At 44.3% G+C, this 19872-nt stretch overlaps 1 protein-coding gene across 1 annotated transcript in view; it reads left to right on the top strand.

The window, feature by feature from the left end:
* Nucleotides 1–10307: 10307 nt before the first annotated feature.
* LOC139252667 (probable G-protein coupled receptor 139) overlaps nt 10308–19872 on the top strand; it is an 85572-nt gene continuing 76007 nt past the window's right edge. The window contains exons 1-2 of the mRNA XM_070873443.1: nt 10308–10347; nt 18149–18298. Of these exons, the coding sequence (XP_070729544.1) occupies nt 10308–10347; nt 18149–18298 (190 nt within the window). The remainder of the gene's footprint in view (nt 10348–18148; nt 18299–19872) is intronic.

A 19872-nucleotide genomic window follows, 5' to 3' on the forward strand; every position in this document is an offset into this window, starting at 1 on the left:
TCCATTTTCCCTGCCCTAATCAAACCCTTTGTCCTCCTCTGCTGAGTTCTAAATTTCTCCCAGTCCCCAGGTTCGCTGCTATTTCTGGCCAATTTTTATGCCACTTCCTTGACTTTAATACTATCCCTGATTTCCCTTGATAGCCACGGTTGAGCCACCTTCCCTTTTTTATTTCTATGCCAGACAGGAATGTACAATTGTTGTAGTTCATCCATGCGGTCTCTAAATGTCTGCCATTGCCCATCCACAGTCAACCCCTTAAGTATCATTCGCCAATCCATCTCAGCCAATTCACGCCTCATACCTTCAAAGTTAGCCTTCTTTAAGTTCTGGACCATGGTCTCTGAATTAACTGTTTCATTCTCCATCCTAATGCAGAATTCCACCATATTATGGTCACTCTTCCCCAAGGGGCCTCGCACAACGAGATTGCTAATTAATCATTTCTCATTACATAACACCCAGTCTAAGATGGCCTCCCCCCTAGTTGGTTCCTCGACATATTGGTCTAAAAAACCATCCCTTATGCGCTCGCTCTGTATTTTTTGTGTGTCTCTCTCTGACTCTCTCTCTCTCCAACTCGCTCTGTATCTCTCTCTCTCTTTCTCTCTCTCTCTCTCTGTCACTCTCTCTCTCTCTTTGTTTCTCTGTGTCTCTCTCCCTGTTTCTGCCTTGCTCTATCTCTCTCTATCTCTGCCTATCAGTCTCTATCTTTTTCTCTCTCTCTGACTCTAACTTTCAGTCTCTTTTGTCTTTCTTTCTCTCTCTCTCTCTCTCTCTCTCTCTCTCTCTCTATCTGTCTTGCTCCCTCTGTCTCATTCTCTATGTCTCTCTCTTCCTCTCTCTTTGTGCCTCTCTCTCTCTCGATTTGTGTCACTCGCAATCTCTTCTCTCTCTCTCTCTCTTCTCTCTCTCTCTCTCTCCCGTTCTCTCTAACATGTGTCCTGGTGTAAAATTGTCACCACTCATCTCATGTAAAATGGCTGCTCAATCGCACACAAACTAATCCCACTGCCCCGCTCTCTCCCCATAGTCCTGTATCAATCCCCAAACTAATCCCACTGCCCCGCTCTCTCCCCATAGTCCTCTATGAATCCCAAACGAATCCCACTGCCCCGCTCTCTCCCTATAGTCCTGTATCAATCCCAAACTAATCCCACTGCCCCGCTCTCCCCATAGTGATGTATCAATCCCAAACTAATCCCACTGCCCCGCTCTCTCCCCATAGTCCTGTACCAATCCCAAACTAATCCAACTGCCCCGCTCTCTCCTCATAGTCCTGTATCAATCCCCAAACTAAACCCACTGCCCTGCTCTCTCCTCATAGCAATGTATCAAACCCAGAATCTATACAGAGAGAGACACACACACACACTCACTCGGTCTCTCTCTCTCTGTTTCTCTCTGTCTCTCGCTCTCTGTCTCTCTCTCTCTCTCTTTCAGTCTCTCTCTCTCTCTCACTCTTTCTGCCTGTTTCTCTGTATCTCTCTCTCTCACGCTCCCTGTATGTGTCTCTCTCACTCCCTGTGTCTATCTCTCTCTCTCTCTTTGTCTAATTGTCTCTTTTTTTTCTCTCTCTCTCTCTCTGCCTCTATATCTGTCTATCCCTCTGTCTCTCTCGGTCTGTCTCTCTCGCTCTTTCTCTCACTCTCTCTCTGTCTGTCTCTGCCTCACTCTCTTACCCTCTGTCTCTCTCTGTCTCTCTCTCTCTCTCCCTTTCTGTCTGAGTATCTCTCTCTAGCTCTCTCTATCTGCCGATCTCTCTCTCTCTCTCCATCACTCTCTCTCTATTGCTCTCTCTATCTCTCTGTCTCTCTGTTTCTCTCTATAAGTTTGTCTTTCTCTCTCGCTCTCTCTGTCCCCCTCTCTCTGAGTCTCTCTCTCTATCTCTCTCTACCAGTCTGTTGATCTCTCTCTCTCGCTCTGTATTTTTTGTGTCTCTCTCTATGACTCTCTCTCTCTCTCTCCAATTCGCTCTGTATCTCTCTCTCTCTTTCTCTCTCTCTCTCTCTGTCACTCTCTCTCTCTCTCTTTGTTTCTCTGTGTCTCTCTCCCTGTTTCTGCCTTGCTCTATCTCTCTCTATCTCTCTGCCTATCAGTCTCTATCTTTCTCTCTCTCTCTGACTCTAACTCTCAGTCTCTTTTGTCTTTCTTTCTCTCTCTCTCTTTCTCTCTCTGTCTCTATCTGTCTTACTCCCTCTGTCTCTTTCTCTATGTCTCTCTCTTCCTCTCTCTTTGTGCCTCTCTCTCTCTCGATTGCTGTCACTCGCAATCTCTTGTCTCTCTCTCTCTCTTCTCTCTCTCTCTCTTTCTCTCTCCCGTTCTCTCTAACATGTGTCCTGGTGTAAAATGGTCACCACACATCTCATGTAAAATGGCTGCTCAATCTCACCCAAACTAATCCCACTGCCCCGCTCTCTCCCCATAGTCCTGTATCAATCCCGAAACGAATCCCTCTACCCCGCTCTCTCCCCATAGAACTGTATCAATCCCCAAACTAATCCCACTGCCCCGCTCTCTCCCCATAGTCCTGTATCAATCCCCAAACTAATCCCACTTCCCCGCTCTCTCCCCATAGTCCTCAATGTATCCCAAACTAATCCCACTGCCCCGCTCTCTCCCCATAGTCCTGTATCAATACCAAACTAATCACACTGCCGCGCTCTCTCCCCATAGTCCTGTATCAATCCCAAACTAATCCACTGCCCCGCTCTCTCCCCATAGTCCTGTATCAATCCCCAAACTAATCCCACTTCCCCGCTCTCTCCCCATAGTCCTCAATGAATCCCAAACTAATCCCACTGCCTCGCTCTCTCCCCATAGTCCTGTATCAATACCAAACTAATCACACTGCCCCGCTCTTCTCCCCATAGTCCTGTATCAATCCCAAACTAATCCCACTGCCCCACTCTCTCCCCATAGTCCTGTATCAATCCCCAATCTAATCCCACTGCCCCGCTCTCTCCCCATAGCACTGTATCAATCCCAAACTAATCCCACTGCCCCGCACTCTCCCCATAGTCCTGTATCAATCACCAAACTAATCCCACTGCCCCTCTCTCTCCCCATAGTCCTGTATCAATCCCCAAACTAATCCCACCTGCCCCGTTCTCTCCCCATAGTCCTGTATCTATCCCCAAACTAATCTCTCCGCACCGATCTCGCCCCACAGTCCTGTATCAATCCCAAACTAATCTCACTGCCCCGCTATCTCCCCATAGCCCTGTATCAATCCCAAACTAATCTCACTGCCCCGCTCTCTCCCCATACCCCTATATCAATCCTCAAACCAATCCCACTGCCCAGCTCTCTCCCCATAGTCCTGTATCAATCCCCAAACTAATCCCACTGCCCCACTCTCTCCCCATAGCCCTGTATCAATCCAAATCTAATCCCACTGCCCCGTTCTCTCCCCATAGCCATGTATCAATGTACAAACTAATCCCTCTGCCCCGCTCTCGCCCCATAGTCCTGTATCAATTCCAAACTAATCTCACTGCCTCGCTCTCTCCCCATAGCCCTGTATCTATCCCAAACTAATCTGACTGCCCCTCTCTCTCCCCATAGCCCTGTATCAATCCCCAAACTAATCCCACTGCCCCGCTCTCCCCCCATAGTCCTGTATCAATCCCCAAACTAATCCCACTGCCCCGTTCTCTCCCTATAGCCCTGTATCAATCCCCAAACTAACCCCTCTGCCCCGCTCTCGCCTCAGAGTCCTGTATCAATCCCAAACTAATCTCACTGCCCCGCTCTCTCCCCATAGCCCTGTATCAATCCCAAACTAATCTCACTGCCCCGCTCTTTCCCCATAGCCCTGTTTCAATCCCGAACCAGTCCCACTGCCCCGCTCCCTCTCACTCTATGTATCTCTCCCTCTCTCTCTCCCTCTCTGTCTCTCTCTCTCCGTCTCTGTTTCTCTCCCTCTCTCTCTTTACCTCTCTGTCTCTCTCTCACTCTCTGTCTCTCGCCCTCTCTCTTCCAACCTCCATGTCTCTCTCTCACTCTCTGTCTCTCTCCCTCTCTCCCTCTCCCTCTCTGTCTTGCTCTCACTCTGTGTCTCTCTCTCTCTGTCTTTCTCTCTCTAACTTTTTGTCTCTCTCTGTCTCCCTCTCTCTATGTCTGTCTGTCTCTCTGTCTCTCTCTCTCTGCCCACATCATCCGTGACCTGACAATGACTTGACCCCGCGCGGATAGGGTCAGGAGCATAGGCCAGAGGTCGGGAGATAGAAAATGTAATCCCAAATGACACGTTGAAAATCCCAGTGAGACTGTAAATAAACCGATACAAATATAAAATGTGAGAAGACTTTAATAAAAAGTAAACACCGACAGCAGCTCCATCCCCGCCTTTTCTCATCACTGCCCCGCTCCTTTGTATTAAAAAGCAGCAATAAGTTGTGCTCTAAAGTGAGCACATTGCTCAGGTATCAGCACCACGCACCACTGGTGATGGGAAATACACAAACTATCTCTCTTCACAGAGACCCGGAGTTTGTAAACCTTCGCTTTAAAGGGCTGAATGTTCACATTTCCTCCGTGCGGGCTGTACAACTGGAGCCGATCCCCTAACACCCGAGTTGTGGGAGGTAAAAGTGAGAATTCACCCCAGAGTGTTTAACCGTCCCTTGCAGCCCATTGTAGACCACTGACGGCCAGGAGATGGGAATAGTGAGCTGGGCAAAGGACTGCAAAGTTTTACAGTACAATATCACCAGCTGCTGGTGTACATCAGTACTGCAGTAATAACAACATTGGAGAAACATTCGCCTCATTTCACAATTCAGACATGGCCTTTCTTTAGAACTGAGAGATAATTGGATCAGAGAGAAGGTCAAATAAAAAGGGGCCTTGAAAGCTGCCATTAAATCCCCTCATCTTTCTGAGTACATAACTCACTCAGAGAATTGTGAACCTGCGGAATTCTCTGCCGGACTTAATAACTGAGTGAATCCCTTCCTACACTCAGAGAGGTGAACGGTCTCTCCCCAGTGTGAACTCGCTTGTGTATCAGCAGGTGGGATAACTGAGTGAATCCCTTCCCACACTCAGAGACGTGAAAGGTCTTTTCCCGGTGTGAACTCGCTGGTGTATCAGCAGGTGGGATAACTGAGTGAATCCCTTCCCACACACAGAGAGGTGAATGGTCTCTCCCTAGTGTGAACTCGCTGGTGTATCAGCAGGTAGGATAACTGAGTGAATCACTTCCCACACTCAGAGAGGTGAACAGCCTCTCCCCAGTGTGGCCTCGCTGGTGTATCAGCAGGTAGGATAACTGATTGAATCACTTCCCACACTCAGAGAGGTGAACAGCCTCTCCCCAGTGTGACCTCGCTAGTGTATCAGTAGGTGGCATAACTGAGTGACTCCCTTCCCACAGAGAGGTGAACGGCCTCTCCCCAGTGTGAACTCACTGGTGTATCAGTCGGTGGGATAACTGAGTGAATCCCTTCCCACACTCAGAGAGGTGAACTGTCTCTCTCCAGTGTGAACTCACTGGTGTATCAGTCGGTGGGATAACTGAGTGAATCGCTTCCCACACACAGAGAGGTGAGCGGACTCTCCCCAGTGTGAACTCACTGGTGTATCAGCAGGTGGGATAACTGAGTGAAACCCTTCCCACACTCAGAGAGGTGAACAGCCTCTCCCCAGTGTGAACTCACTGGTGTATCAGTCGGTGGGATAACTGAGTGAATCCCTTCCCACAGTCAGAAAGGTGAACAGCCTCTCCCCAGTGTGAACTCGCTGGTGTATCAAAAGGTGGGATAACTGAGTGAATCCCTTCCCACACTCAGAGAGGTGAACGGTGTCTCCCCAGTGTGAACTCGCTGGTGTATCAGCAGGTAGGATAACTGAGTGGATCCCTTCCCACACTCAGATAGGTGAACGGCCTCTCCGCTGTGTGAACTCGCCGATGTGTTTCCAGCTGGGACGTGTAGTGGAAACGTTTCCCACAGTCCCCACATTTACAGGTTTTTTTCTCCAGTGTGACTGCGCTTATGTCTCTCCAGGTTGGATGATCGGCTGAATCTTTGCCCACACACACAGCACCTGTACAGTTTATCCCCGCTGTGAACAGTGTATTTTGCTTCCATGGTCAAAGGCCGTAGATATTCAGGTCCCGATGAAACGAGTGACTCCATCAGATCTGAATGTGATGTTTATTTCGAGCCTCTGGTCAACAACTCTTCCTCATTTAATACCCTGAAAAGTAAACTTCTGTAAAGTAATGTGAAAGAATAACAATAGAACATAAGAAATAGGAGCAGGAGTAGGCACTATGGCCCCTCGAGCCTGCTCCACCATTCAATAAGATCATGGCTGATCAGATCATGGACTCAGCTCCACTTCGCTGCCCACTCCCCATAAACCTTTACTCCCATAATCGCTCAAAAATCTGTCTATCTCCGCCTTAAATATATTCAATGTCCCGGCTTCCACAGCTCTCTGGGACAGGGAAATCCACAGCTTTACAAATCTCTGAGAAAAAATTCCTCCTCATCTCAGTTTTAAATGGGCGACCCCTTACTCTGAAATTATGCCCCCTGGTTTTAATTTCCCCTATGAGTGGGAACATCCTCTCTGCATCCATCATTTTACCCACTATCGATGTCAGGCTGACCGGTCTATAATTCCCTGTTTTCTCTCTCCCTCCTTTTTTAAAAAGTGGGGTTACATTGTCTACCCTCCACTCCATAGGAACTGATCCAGAGTCAATGGAATGTTGGAAAATGACTGTCAACGCATCCACTATTTCCAAGGCCACCTACATAAGTACTCTGGGATGAAGTCCATCAGGCCCTGGGGATTTATCGGCCTTCAATCCCATCAATTTCCCCAACACAATTTCCCGGCTAATAAGGATTTCCCTCAGTTCCTCCTCCTTTCTAGACCCCCCGACCCCTTTTATAACCGGAAGGTTGTTCGTGTCCTCCTTCGTGAATACCGAACCAAAGTACTTGTTCAATTGGTCCGCCATTTCTTTGTTCCCCGTTATGACTTCCCCTGATTCTGACTGCAGGGGACCTACGTTTGTCTTTACTAACATTTTTCTCTTTACATATCTATAGAAACTTTTGCAATCCGTCTTAATGTTCCCTGCAAGCTTCTTCTCATACTCCATTTTCCCTGCCCTAATCAAACCCTTTGTCCTCCTCTGCTGAGTTCTAAATTTCTCCCAGTCCCCAAGTTCCTGTGGAATTCTCTACCACAGAAAGTTGTTGAGGCCAATTCACTAAATATATTCAAAAAGGAGTTAGATGAGGTCCCTACTGCTAGGGGGATCAAGGGGTATGGCGAGAAAGCAGGAATGGGGTACTGAAGTTGAATGTTCAGCCATGAACTCATTGAATGGCGGTGCAGGCTAGAAGGGCCGAATGGCCTACTCCTGCACCTATTTTCTATGTTTCTATGTTTCTATGTTTCTATGTCAAGCCCCCTCAGTATCTTTTATGTTTCAATAAGATCACCTCTCATTCTTCTTAACTCCAATGTGTATAGGCCCAAACTTCTCAAACCTTTCTTCATAAGTCAACCCCCTCAGCTCAGGAATCAACCTCGTGAACCTTCTCTGAACTGCCCCCAATGTAAGTATATCCTTCCTTAAATTCAGAGACCAAAACTGCACGCAGTACTCCAGGTGTGGCCTCATCAATACTCTGTCCAGTTGTAGCAGGACTTCTCTGCTTTTATACTCTATTCCCCTTGCAATTCCAGCTTCTCCAATCTATCCAGATAACTGAAGTCCCTCATCCCTGGAATCATTCTCGTAAATCTTTCCTGCACCCTCTCGCAGGCCTTCATATTCTCCCTAAACTGCGTTGCCCACAATTGGGCATAATCCTCCAGTTGAGGCCGAACCAATGATTTGTGCAGGTTCATCATAATAGCCACACTTTTGTACTCTATACTTCTATTTATGAACAGAGATACTGTCTGGAACAGTGGTTCTCAACCTTTTTGTGTTCGCGGCACATTTTCAAATACTAGGATTTTTGGTGGCACACGTGAAGGGATTAAAAGGTGAACACAGGTTAAATAAAAGCAAGTTTCAGAAAATTTATAAAACATTTTATTAATCACACTATATGAAGATATTCAACATTGTACACATGTATATTATTAATTATTTTTCATTCTGAAAGTAACAATAACATAATAATATATAATAATAATTCCTCACGTTAATTATAGATTAATTAGAATTTTAACGTGATACTTGAGCCTGACTTTTTTTAGTTATGTCACAAGTATTAGGGCGTATAACCGATAAGGCAACTCTCATTTCGTGTTCAAGTTCACCAAGTATTTCCCATGTTTTTACATTTGATGCTTCTAAGATTTGAGAACCCTAATTCACACAGATATGATGTTGAAAACTGCATCAGAATTATCAAGGCTTTTTTTGATATTACAGGATATTCTTCTTCAATAGAAATCCAGAACGCATCAAGAGACATATCTGAATGTTTCATTTTAAGACGACGGTCTGTAGAACTAGAAGTCAATTCTTCTTCATGCAATGTAAGATCAAAATCTGACATACTAATTGGAGAAAATGGATTTCTTACCCAATCACACTTCTCTACATCCAAAGATGGAAAATATTTTTTGAAATTTTATTCCAGTGATGCCAAATGCTCTATCACTATAGGAGCAACCTTTTTAATACTGTGATTTGGTATCAAAGTGAACATTTCAAGATTGTTTTCTGTTGCTCTCTTTTTCCAGATATAATTTTTTCCTGAAAAGCTAATAGCTTGTCTGCAGAGGTGAGAATGTTTACATTTGGCCCTTGCATACTGGTATTAACACTGTTAAAACAATTATATATACCTGCCAAATATGGTAACTTAGCACACCACATTTCACTCTTAAGGTATTTGCAAAGGTATCGTTTCCTTCTCTTTCAAAAATACTGAGAATTCTTCTTTTCAGTTCAAATACACGACATAAGACATTTCCCTTTGAAAGTCATCTTACCTCTGAATGCAAAAGTAAACATTCGTGCTGTGCATCCATAGCTTTGCAGAGCTGTTTAAACAAGCGAGTTTTTGAAGCACTTGATTTTATACAATTTACAATATTAACAACTTGATCTAACAAGATTTTAATTGTAGTGGTAATGTCTTTGCAACAAGTGCTTCTCTATGCAAAAAGCAATGGGTGAATAATATATTTGGATTATTTTTTTTGCGAGGGTAATGAATCCTTTGACATGTCCCACCATAGATGGAGACCGTCCGTGCAGAATCCAAAACACGAGTCCCAGGAAATTTTGAAATCTTCTAAATATGAATTCACAGAATCAAACATGTCTTGACCTCTAGTATTTTCTGGAAGTTCTCTCCAGCACAGAAATTGGTGCAATATCTCGTTTTCATTAATGAAGTGAACAAATGATAATAATTGTGCTTTACCAATAATGTCGACCGACTCGTCGATTTGCAAAGCAAAATTCGAGTTTGTAAGTTTCTGGGATACATTTTCTTCAATGTTAGATGACACATCATTGATCCTTCTCCGAATTGTGTCGTCAGACAGCGGAATTTTAGCAATTTCTTGTTGCGCTTCATCACCAAGCATTATTTTGACAATTTTACGATATGCAGGCAAAATAAGTGAGTGAGCTATAGTATGAGACTGCATTTTCTGCACTATTAATTCAGCAACTTTTTACACTATCAGTAACATTCATTTTTCTGCAAGGTGCTGGTGCAATGCCCGACCCCTTCTGTGCTAAAGACATATATTTCTGATTCAATTGCCAACCAGAACTCCCACAGTGAGACGGATGAGTGACGAACGCCCGAAGTTTTGTAAACATTGAAACATCTTTCAGAATTCGGGGAATTCAGTTGGTGCATCGACAGGATTTAACCGTCTCACATACCAGGAGGAAAACTGGAGCTGCTTCTGTTAAATGTGGTGCAGCATTGCCGGCAGGGCCCGGCTTTCTGTACATTGTTAGTTTGAAATGTGAGCAAAATATCACTCCAATCTTTGGGAGGTTTCACGACAAACACTTGTATTATTAGTTTGGATATAATCAGTGCAGCACAAACATTACTGTGCAGGGTGTTGACGTGCTGCCAAATGACTGGAAGTAATATCAATGCTCCTGATCTTTCATGGTCCCACGGGAAATCTCCCGCAATTATAATTACATTTTTCTCATCAGCTCTCATCTCACAGTCAGTTGGAGCCCTGTGTTCAGTGTCAAGAGTCATCATCACTTCTCGGACAGAATGAGAGTTCAGTTTGTTGCCTATCCATTTTCCTGGTTACCGCCAGTTATACAGGCGGTAATGATTTACTATCCGATTATAGCAGCCGTGGGAATCTCCGGTAAGTGATTAAATTCCGTTACTAACGTCGTGAATAAAGTTGGGATTAACTTTATTCTTGCTCTTATTTCAGTAATTATATTTTTAAAATATTCTTCTCAATTCAATTAAAAGGCTGAAAGTCAGTGACTGTATTTCCCGCTCTACCTTTTTAAGTGACTGATCATTTGATGCCTTTTTAATTTTCATTAACCCTCATAAAATCTTCACATTATTTCCCCATGTCATGTCTTTCAAAGTGGTTCCGTTTTATCTGAGATGTGTGATTCAATGGATTATTTTAATCCCATTTTTCCGTGCCTGCTCTCCTTTCCCGTAACACTCGGTAATATCTGACAGATTATATTTCACTGAACATTCAGCGTGTTGTAAAATGCTCCATTTACTCCTGCTGTGGAGATGGACACTGACAGCCGATCATGGACATATACCTGGGAATTCGGACAGTCAGGACCGGGATTTGTTCAGTCCCGTTAATCAGAATCTAGCCGCTGTTCTCGGTCTGGTTCCAGCAAAGTGCCGGATATTATTCCTGGTGATCACAATCCATGCCGAGTGTGGGATTGTGCTCCATGTAGAAACACAGACTCTCTCCCTCATCCTCGCCACTGACCGGTGACCAGCCTGTTCTCAGACTCGCCTTCGCCCTCCCGGCGGAGATTGTTCTGCCTTCAGCCGGTGGGAGGCAGCTGGTTTCTGTCACATCCATTCCTGCAGCGGTACAGGTCAGACCGGGAATCCGTGCTGTGAGAGAACGATTGGAACAAGGCAGCGGCGCTCCATACAGCTGTCCTGGGTTTGTCCACATTTAAAAACACGCTTTAGATTCAATACCTGCATTTTAACCAAAGCACCGTCTCCATGCCGGGTCATGGTCCCTTTATACTAATCGCACACATTTATTGTTCAGACCAAACGCTAGCAGGGTGATATAACATCGACTGTACCCTCAGTAAGTCTGTCCGCTCGGTTATCCACACACATTCACTTTAATTTTGCTTCAGATACTGAGAGATAGAGGAATTTCTATTCACCTTTAACCACCCGGTCTCCATATCCCTTTATCGTCTCTTCCTCCAGCCACGGACCCAATCTACTTTGAATTCTGACAGTTTCTGCCTCAATCTCTATCCATGTGACTGAACTCCACCGCCTCCCCAATCCCTGTATAAAAAATTTTCTCCCGCTCTCTCTTCTCTCTGTTCCATTGTATTCTATTTCACTTAGTTTCTACAGCTCCTCAATCTGCAACACACATCTACTGGAATCAGTCTGCTTCTATCTACCTTCTTCCATCCTGTCAATAATTTTAAACACATCTGTCATATCGCCCTGTAATCTGTGTCTGTATTACATTCCTCTACCTCACATTTACAGGTTATGTGGCAGAGCCCAGGGTATCGAACCAGTGTGTTTTATGACCCATTGTACCACTCACTAACTTTCCCACTTCAGTTGGGAAACTGAAATCTCACATTCTGTCTCCTGAGTTCCCACCACCCTGTACTAATAAATTGCCTTGCATGTTTGTGTTTGAAGAAACATGATCAGCATTAAAGTCCAATATTACGGCTGCTTTTAACAATCTGCAGAGTCTGTTTGAAGAGGTTACTCAATGAGAACAGATTGAAGTGAGTTGTCTCACTATCCCGCTGACTCTCACAAATCTCAGGATCAATGCAGCCTAATGGTTCTACTGCAAGTTTCGCCCCTATATTACGAAGAATATCACTGACTTTATTAGCTCACATGGTCCGTTGTAACATGTGCCGCACCAAGAGTCCCCATCATTTCTCAGAGATCAATACAGTTTGATTTATTGTATTACCATTTGCGGTGTTCCAGTTCTCGGCGTGGTAATTGGTGTTCCCGGTAACGTGCTTAGTTTGTGAAGCAAAAGCGCCAAATTGTTATTTCCATTCAATATTGTGTCAGCTGCGGTAATTTTAACAATAAATATGATCAGTACTCGGTGCATTGGAATGTCTGTTCCCATCGTCTCAAATTGTATTACATTGTCAGTTAAGTCCCTGCTTTGATAATGTTTTTCAGTTATTATTCGTAAAAATGGGAACCCACGTAATTAGCTGTAATCTTACGACTTGGATCGATAGTTGGTTGCACGGAAGGAACCACAGAATAGGGATAAATGTTGAGCGAATTTTCGCTTTTATCACAAGGGGGAAGATATTTGCAACTGAGGACGTGCTGTTCTCGGTGTACAGAGATTTGGTCAGATCCCATTTGGAATATATACGTTCAGTTTTGGGCAACATATCGCAGGATAGATGGATTGGCCTTCGAGGGGTTTCAGCGCAAGTTAACCAGACTGATACCACGGTTTAAAGTATTCAAATATGAGGAAAGTTTACCTAACTTTGCCTTGCATTCCATTGTGTTTAGAAGGGTGAAACGTGATATAACCGAGCTATTTAAATAGATAAAGGTGTTCGATAGTGTAGGCACAGAAACTGCTTCCTATGGCGGTGTAATCTGAACCAGAAGGCGTTATCTTAAAATTGCAGCTCGGAGTGAAATCACGAAATACTTTCTCACACAAAGTCGAGGAGAAATCTAACACTCGTTCTCACAAAATTCTGTCAATTGATGGTCAGTTGTAATTTTACAGACTCTGATCGATAGATTTGTTAAGGTCAGGCTATCAAGTGATATGGAACCAAGACGGTAATTGGAGTGAGGGTGCCGATCACCCATGGTCTACTGGAATGGTGGAAAAGGCTTGTGGGGCAGAATGATCTAATCCTGCGTTCCTATACGTCAAGCACCAGAGTCATCATTTCTGCAATGACAGTCCCGGTAATCGCAGGTCCAATTTCAGTGTATCTGTATGTTCTACAGGAAAAAATGTCCGATGATATTATCTCAGCCCATAGAGTTTCCAGCACTCATTTTAAGAGGTTACCGATTGCATAAATTCGTGTCTCGCTGTATTACCTGGAGGGCCTGGTCATTGTTCTGTCGGTCCTGAGGTGATTATTTGTCAGGTTTGGGTCACTATCGGAAATTCCGAGAATATCTGTCCTCCATTTCATCCAAACTATTCGAGATGTTTATTGATATTACAATGTTTTTGAATTTCCAACTCAAAATCTAACATTGTTTTACATGGAATGTCTCGGAGCAATGCGGTTCTCAGTGAGAATGAGCGCAATATTCACACAGTGGGATGTCGTTAGAGTGTGAAATTGTTTCAGTTAATCGTTAGCAGCATCAGGAACCCTTCGCTAATGTTCTCCTCTTTGCATGCTCTGGTTAAATTATCTACCTGGCCTTTAAATGTAACAGCCGGGGCTCCCATCTGATTCAGAAGTTTATGGGTTTGACACCGTGTCGAAAATCTAGGCTCACATTCGTATGCACTGCCTTTCCCATGGCTGTGTTTCCGAATGAAGCAAACCTTAGCCAACTTTACCAACTAGATGTTGTGTTTGTGGATCTTGCTGCGTGCATATATATAGACATTTAGTTACATGACAAGGTATGTTACGAAGTTGTAGAAACCATCTTCTGACAAAAAGTGAAGGTCCATATTAACTTTGCTAGACTGTAACAAACAAGTGTTTTATTGCACGCCATTTCTGACAAATACAGTTGTGTTTTCAAGCATTTCCTGAAACCACAGTGTTGATGCATTTATTCAGAGCTGAACTCGTGCACCAAGCACAGTTATGCCCTGTGGACGCAAATTTCATTTTTAAACATTTGCAATGAGTTATACACACATGTAATGATTATATTTGGGACATTGCACAGGCAGTGGAACTGGAGACTGAAAGGATGGAGAAATTGGAAAATCAAAACAGTAAGACAGAGTAGTAATGATATTTTGATTTGTAACTGGCAACAATGGTGATTGGATTCTGTGAGAGAGAACATTGTTTCCTTTTTGTCCTGTCATTATATAGCAGCTGCAATAGCAACAAGATTAATTGTCAAATCGATTTGTTACTAGAATATTTGTTAATCAGGTATCACCACTATTTATACTGTGACTCTGTTTAAACCGAGGAGATAATGAATTAATTGACAATGCCATTTCTGCAGCCACTAATCTCCTCAAATATCCCCTCACCATCACCTTTGATGCCCTATTTCCTATTAAAACAATTAATTTCTGTCACCCTGGCCTTTCCCCTGGTACGGCCCTCATTCTCTCTCACTCAAGTCCAAGGGCCGCAGACTTGTTTGGATGTGGCGGACAACTGGTTTGACCTTTCAACGCCAGATTTGGCTAGACCACATAAATTTTATCGGACCCAACTCATGTCTGCCAAAACTGCTCACTATTCCAGCACCATTATAAATGCAAACATAACCCCCCGGCTAGTATTCTCGACTGTTAACCGTCTTGTGAAACCCCTCTCCCCTGTCTCCACCACACTTCCTCCAACAACAAGTGTGAGTAGCTCATGGAATTATTTGTCTCAAAGATTGTGACCACCCAATCAGCTGCCTCTGCCACTTCTCTTCCATCCTCTAGCCCAACGTGTCAAACATCCTCGAACTTTCCACCCTGCCCTAGCCATGAAGTCGCATCTCTCTCTAGTCTCTCCCTGATCTGCCCCTCTTGACCTCTCCATGTTCATCTTATCCATGAGACACACTTCCAGCTCACTTGACCCAGTCCCACCAAGCTGCTGACCACCCAACTTCCTTTTCTGACTCCCGTGTTAGCTGACATAGTTACCGGTACTCTCAGCTCATGTCCTCTCGTCTCCTTCAAATCTACCGTCATCACCCCTCTCCTCAAAAAAACATTGACACTATTCAGCTTGCAAGCTACCGCCCCCTCTCCAACCTCAAAGTCCACTGCCAAGTCCTTGAACATGTTGTCGCCTCCCAGAACTCCATGTTTTAATACCTCTAGTCTTGTTTCCTCCAAGTTCTCTAAATTGGCAGACTGCTTGTCCGACTTCCAGTACTGGATGAGCAGAATATTTCTCTAATTAAATATTGGGAAGACTGACGACATTCTCTTTGGTTCCTGCTGCAAACTGTGTTCCCTAACGATCGACTCGATCCCTCTCCCGTGCTTCTGTCTGTGACTGAAGCAGACAATTCGCAAACTCGGTGTCCTTTAGAACGTGAAATGATCTTCTGGCCACATATCTGCGATATGACATTGCCCGTCTCTGCCCTTGCCTCAGTTCCTCTGCTGCTGAAAACCTAAACCATGCCTTTGATACCTCTACTTTGTACAGCTCCAACACACTCCTGGCTGACCTCCTACATTCTACACTATGTAAACTTGAAGTCATTCAAAACTCGCCAGTGCATTTCCAATCTCGCACGAAATCCCACACACCCATCACCCCTGTGCTCGCTGAGCTACACTGATCCGGGTTCAACAATACCTCGGCTTCAAAATTCTCCTTCTGTGTACAAATCCCTCCAGGGTCCTCGTCCCTCGCTATCTCTGTAATCTGCTTCAACACCGCAACCAGCCAAGATATCTGCGCTCCTCAAATTCTACCCTCTTGTGTATCCCTGATTGTAACTGCTCAACCATTGGTGGCCGTGCCTTCAGCTGTCCGAGCCCTAAGCTCTGGAACAGCCTCCCGAAATCCTCACCGCCTCTATACCTCCCTTTCTTCCTTGAAGACAGTGCTAATAACCTACCTCTGACCAAACATTTGGTCATCGGTCGTAATTTATTCTTACGTGGCTCGGTGCCTAATTTATTTGTTATGTCTTGTCAAACTCCTGTGAAGCGCCTCGGGAAGTTTTATAAAGGCGCTATATAAGTAGAAATTATTGTTGTTGTTGAAATAATGCTCCAATAGTTGAATTAATTAAGTGGTTTGAAAATTACTGAACAGTGGACATGATTTTAGCAACTTTTATGAGGTTGTATAGTTCAGATACATAAATTACTGACAAATTTGGCCGATTGCAAAGCCCAGTCGGAAATATTATCTCCTGTTATCTTCGCCATTATTTCATGCAGCTCACCAGCTAGCAACTCTGTGGAGCACCGTCACCACACGGACTGCAGCGGTTCAAGAAAGAGGCCCACCTCCGTCTTTTAAGCAGCACAGGACGGCCCATTTCTTGTCTTTGATTCAGACTTACTTTGTCCATTTTTCTCTGTAGATTTATATTATACTTCTCTATCCATGGTAACCACACGCCGCCCCCACCCCACATACCACACACCCATAATTAACTATATTAATCTTATATACCCATGTGATTTAATTTCCAGTTATGACTGTATTGTCTAAACAGAGTTGAACGGGAATGCAGTTAATTATTTCTACACCAGCCGCCTTATCTTGTTCAGAATATCTTTTCAGTGCCGATGTTTCTTTTGTATATATAGTCTCTCTCTCGCTCTCTGGCTGTCTCTATTGCTTTACAAATGAACACATGGAGCTCTTTACGTATATCAAGTTGGAACAACTACTATATGTCACACTATCCTGCACACCAAAGGAATCCGAATCAAACACTTCTGAGCATATCTTACATTGTTGATAGATTGCGCAGGAAGCTCAGGTAAATATAATCTCCCACATCCGCTGGGATGTACTTTCCGCCAGTCTTTCTCACCAGAGAGACAGATTCTCCAGATTTATATGTGGCGGATTAATATTAAAGATGGATTCTGCCAATTCAGAGCTTAGACCTTACCACGGAGCCTTTCTGAAGCTGAATCTCGGCAGGTATCTCCTGGGCTGGACTGCAGCCTCTTTTGTCACTTGTGCTGTATCGTTGCTTCGGTCTGGAGATCGCCACACACAACTCCCTCTGAAGTTTGCTCCATTATTAGAGGCGTCAAAAGCGAGGAGAAGATTATGCCCCTTGTGCCATTGTATACTTTGGAATGTATATTTTTCCTAGGATTGCAGAAGAAAGTGTAAGCTAAGGTTGTTTGTTCATGATCACATCTGAACTTCTCCCCCTTGTGGTTATTGTTAGAGTTTGTCCAGATGGGGTTGCACTGTACAAGACACCAATGTAAAAACCTGAGACTTCCAGCCAAGACGTCAGTTGTTCAGATTAAATGTTCATCTGTTGGATTATAAACGTAACTGTTGCAACTTGGTTGAGTTCAAACATACCAACTCCCCTATTATCGTGGTGTTTGACAGTAGTTTGTCCAAAGGTCTTCACTCATAGCCTCCAGTCTGCGAATACAACATGAGAACTCTGAGCCATTTCGTGCCCACACCTTGTATCCGCTCCCCTTTCCTGTCCACGGACCCAAATCCTGTACTTTGTCTCACCCTCGGTTGTTCCCCTTTAGCATTCACTGCATTTCGGTCAGGCGTCATTCTCACCGCTCCCCAACCATCTCCCAATTTAGAATTGACCATTCATGACTTATTTTCAAATAGTTTTCTGTTCATTTCTTCTTCGGTCACTGAACTGCTACTTTTCGCAATTATCCATAACTCATTCTCACACTGTCCATTTATTCCTACATTTAAATGGCCAGTAGTTTACTCGGATCTCCGGTGGATTTCTACAACACTTTCTACGAAATTGCAGTGGCAGAATGGTAACAGCTCCGAGGAAATTTCCAGAGTCTATTTGTATATTCTATACACTTTGTGAATCGTTTATTTTCGGGTATTTACCCCACACTCACAGATATTTAACATTGCAATTGTATGTTAAAATCCTGTTCTGCTAGACAATTCTAGCAGCGGTAAAGAGTTCAGATCCAGTCCCCAGATCCTGCAGTAAAGTACATTTCACACCAAATCCTGTGTAATTGGCTCCCTTGCTGTAACCTGACTGCTGATTCCCTGTTCCTGTGTGTTTCCCTTTTCCAGCTAATGTGGTGACGATTGTGATCCTGTCCCGGGGAAAGTGCGTTCTCTCCAGATGTATCACTCGCTACCTTGTGACCATGTTAGCGGCGGATCTACTGGTCATTGTCACTGATGTGATACTGGTTCGGATTCATGATTATTATTTCCCGAGTACCTTCCTGCACATCACACCTGTGTGTTCTTTCCATGCAGTGCTGATTCATGCAGTCACCGATATTTCTGTCTGGTTAACAATCGCTTTCACTCTCGATCGTTTTGTTACCATTTGTTGCCAGAAGCTGAGGACTAAATATTGCACCGAGAAACGTGTGCCTGCTGTTCTGTATAAAAAACATCCCCTGGTTCTTTATATATGAACGCTACTATATAATCGACCATGTACCCTGGGGCTGTCATGAAAAACTCGAGTATTACACTGTAACTGCTTGGGTAGCATTTGGCTGGATTCACCGCCGTTTAACCCCACTGCTCCCAATATTCCTGATATTGCTGCTCAATGCTCTGACTGTAGGATACATTTTGGTGGCCAGCAGAGTCCGCAGGAGGCTGAGGGGCAGCAAGAAAGATGTGAATCACAATGATCCGGAGATGGAGAACCGAAGGAAATCCATCATCTTACTCTTCGCTATATCCGGTAACTTCATACTGCTCTGGACAACCTATGTGGTTGTTTTCTTATTAATGCGAATTACAAACCAGTATTATTTTCCAAGTTTCAATGACCCGATGAAAATTGCAGACCATACCAGCTACATGCTGCTGCTTTTGAGGTGCTGTACAAACACGTGTATTTATGCAGTAACCCAGACTAAATTCAGAGATGAGCTGAAAAATGGGTTGAAGTATCCTTTGAGAATAATATTTAATTTAGTTCAGGAAAGAAAAGCTCAGAGCAAGTCCGAACATTAGATCTGCATTACATCACGTATCGTATCATGAGTTATATTTTACCTGAACGTCAGCAGGCTACAACTCAGGCCCAGGCTTCTTCAGTCATGACACTGGGCAATATCTGACAAGGCCTGCGGTTTCCTATGTAAGTGTCTGTGAACAAGGGAGAAGAGTATTATGTAGACAGTGGGTTATAACAGCGGTAGAAATTTAATTGGTTTAAATCATGCTCCTGGACACAGAGAGATACAAGTCCCAGCATTGAGGTTTAGGATGTTGTGACCAAGGAATGTTTATTGCCGGATGAACATCAGAACACGTGGTTACCCCAGGGGAGTGTGAAAGGAGAATACATCTTTCGATTTAATAGCTGAAGAATATCAGGAAGTGAATGATAACTATGTTGGTTTTTGTGTGTGGAAAATCCAGGAGAATAATAAACAGATCATTATATCAATCAGCATGAATTGTCTTTGAAATTTTACACGTCATTTGACAATCAAAGATTTTTTATATATATGTATAAATATATAGAAAAGCTTTTTCAAGGCTGCTGCTGCTGCTGAGGAAGCTGGCAATGGCAGTGGGCGGGACAACGGGCGTGGCAGTGGGCGGGTCAATGGGCGTGGCAGTGGGCGGGTCAAGGATTGTAGTCGTGGGCTGGGCAAGAGGCGGGGCAGTGGGCGGGACAGAGGGTGGGACAAGGTGCGTGGAAGTGGGCGGGACAACGGGCGTGGCAGTGGGCGGGACAACGGGCGTGGCAGTGGGCGGGCCAAGGATTGTAGTAGTGGGCGGGGCAAGGGGCGGGGCAGTGGGCGGGAAAGAGGGTGGGG

The sequence above is a fragment of the Pristiophorus japonicus genome, unplaced genomic scaffold (assembly GCF_044704955.1).
Source record: "Pristiophorus japonicus isolate sPriJap1 unplaced genomic scaffold, sPriJap1.hap1 HAP1_SCAFFOLD_473, whole genome shotgun sequence".
Taxonomy (NCBI): domain Eukaryota; kingdom Metazoa; phylum Chordata; class Chondrichthyes; family Pristiophoridae; genus Pristiophorus; species Pristiophorus japonicus.